The sequence below is a fragment of the Trachymyrmex septentrionalis genome, unplaced genomic scaffold (assembly GCF_001594115.1).
Source record: "Trachymyrmex septentrionalis isolate Tsep2-gDNA-1 unplaced genomic scaffold, Tsep1.0 C3678371, whole genome shotgun sequence".
Lineage (NCBI taxonomy): Eukaryota > Metazoa > Arthropoda > Insecta > Hymenoptera > Formicidae > Trachymyrmex > Trachymyrmex septentrionalis.
Window position 1 is genome coordinate 1 of NW_017304096.1, and position 2652 is coordinate 2652.

Consider the following 2652-nt stretch of genomic DNA (forward strand, 5'->3'; position numbering starts at 1 on the left):
AATTAATAAAATTAAATTAAAAGTTGAAGGAATAAAAAATTAACTTAATAAAAGTTAAGATTGAATTAGTTTAAAAGAAAAAGTTAATTTTGAAAAAAATTATTTTTGAAATCAGAATGTCCTAATTTTCTTTAAAATGAGATTGTTTTAAGTAACAATTACAATATGGATTATTAGATAAATTTAATTATTTTATTCATATAAGTTATATCCAAAAAATATATACGTAAAAATTTAAAAAATGAGTCAATATACAGCACTGTTTTACAACGATTCTTCATCTAAGATTTATTTCATACTTACATTGCTGAAATATAATATTTATGACACCTAAAATTAGTGTGATGCAAATATAGGCGGGATTTGATAAAACCTAGCGAGGCAATCAAAACTGACTTTAATCATAAAATCATTGAGCTTTTTCTAAATTAATTCTCTAATGTTTAAAATCTTATAGAAAAACATATTGGCATTAATAATTGGCATAAATAATATTAATAAATTATAAATAAGAATAAAATGAAATCGTATGAAACTGTAGACTAATCATAATCTATATACAAATGACTTCTTTAAATTGTTTTAAAAACAGAACACATGTAACAATTTTAACTTTCATCCAAAATATCTAGTATATGGATGTAAGCAAAAACAAAAAGCAAAATTAATAACTGTCTCATATCCTCGATATGAAAACTATAATAATTCAACCTATTAACTCTTTTTCGGACCCATGATATACACCTACATCTATCAACAAATAATTATTTCGATGTTCACCATCAACTGATATTTAGTTCCATTGCACTTAACAATACACGCACTTTTAATAATTCATAGAGGTAGTATCTTATGTCGTAGTCAGTTAACGTCTGATATAATTGCTTGAAATCTGTGTTGTTGACATGTTCGAAAATCAGTGCCGGTGTCCTTGAAACTGGATCTTTAACAACTGCTTGGAGTGTAATTATGTTGGTCCCACCTTTAAGATTTTCTAAAATTTTTATTTCCCTTTTTATTTTCTTCTTTTTAACAGGCTGTAAATAAAAAATTATTACTTTCATCTTTCAGTTTATATCAAATATTTATATATAATGATATATAACATGACTATGAAACAGTCAGTCTTACTATAAATGCTTTGAAGCATTTAATTAATTAATTAGAAAAAAGAATTTTACGAATTGCAATTAAAGAATGCTTCCAACTAAGAAAAAATATTTGTAGCATTATATTCATACCTTCAATATTTTTACAACACAATTTTCATTGTTTGTAACATTTATAGCCTCAAATACTTCACTATATTTACCCCTGCCTAATTTTCTCACTAACTGATAATCATCTTGTTGCCTAAAAAAATATACATATATATATAAAGTAAATAAAATAATATATTATAATAGTGATATCACTGACATATTGTTGCGATAAATCTTACCCCCAATCGACAACATAAGATTCATAATCCCAATATTCTCTTGGTTTATGTGAATTTACATCAGCATAGACACGTGCTCTACTCGGTAAAGCCATTCTCAAAGAAGTACTATTATCGATAAGTGTCTTGTTGAATGATATATTATCTCGACTGTCTATTCCAAACCTAGAGCTATTAGCGACTTTAACTTCCTTGCTTATCCAGCTACGTGCATGTGAGAACAGTAATGAACCTAAGCAAATTATACAATTCTGTTGAATGTTTATATTAATAAAAAATATGAAGAATAACTTAAGAAAAATTCAAATGAATTACTGCAATAAATAATTTAATAGTGAATTTTATTGTATGTACTAGTATGCACTGATGCATATAAAAGCTACTGTATATTGATGTAATCTAAGTTTAAAACTGAAATGCAAATATAAAATACATGTTTTATCTAACAACATAATAAAATATTGTAAATTTTGCAATTTAATCTGTTTTATATTTATACTAAACACATTTTTACATTAATCTGTGTACAGCAGTTTTAATATATGCCATATGCCCAATGACAAGGAGAGGCTATACTCTAATCTTCACTGATTTTGATAAAAACTTGTAGCAATGTTAGAGACGAATACGAAACCAACATTTATAAAGCTATTTTTAATGGATATTAGAAATCGAGTATATAATGAATTGAACATAGATACTTTGCATATGTACTAGTATCATGTAAAGTAGCCACGGTAGTATCACTACGCTTAGCTTAGCGCTAACATGCTGAACTATGGTACCATAGGATGCTTCAAGTGTGATCAATGATGAATGAAATGAGATAATCAATAAGACCATTTTGATGTCTCCGAATTGAACCATTTTTTGTATTGTATAATCATTAGGAATGTTTAAAATAATCATTAGATGAAAAAAAACTTGATCCATAAAGCCATAATTAATTATTAATATAAAATAGCTTCTTTAAAGTCCATTTGAAGGAACAGTTATATAATTGTTGGTTAATTTTTAATCTCTTAACATCATTGCAAGTTTGATCAAAATCAATGAAGCCAGAACGTAGCCTTTCCTTGTAAGTGTATCTAATTTGTTATGACAATAAGTTAGTAAGTTATATATATATAGTGTGTGTGTATGTGTATCTTAAAAAAATATGGAAGCTTGAAAAATATGAATTCATTCTCTCTCTCTCTCTCTCTCTCTCT

At 26.2% G+C, this 2652-nt stretch overlaps 1 protein-coding gene across 1 annotated transcript; it reads right to left on the minus strand.

Annotated features, from left to right (window-relative positions):
• Positions 1 to 767: 767 nt before the first annotated feature.
• Positions 768 to 1671, minus strand: LOC108745296 (casein kinase II subunit alpha-like). Its single transcript, XM_018488606.1, has 3 exons — positions 1442 to 1671; positions 1242 to 1353; positions 768 to 1037 (listed from the first exon to the last, which is right to left on the minus strand). The coding sequence occupies exons 1-3, from the start codon at positions 1534 to 1536 to the stop codon at positions 783 to 785; spliced, it is 462 nt and encodes a 153-aa protein (XP_018344108.1). The 5' UTR covers positions 1537 to 1671; the 3' UTR covers positions 768 to 782.
• Between the last annotated feature and the right edge of the window lie 981 nt (positions 1672 to 2652).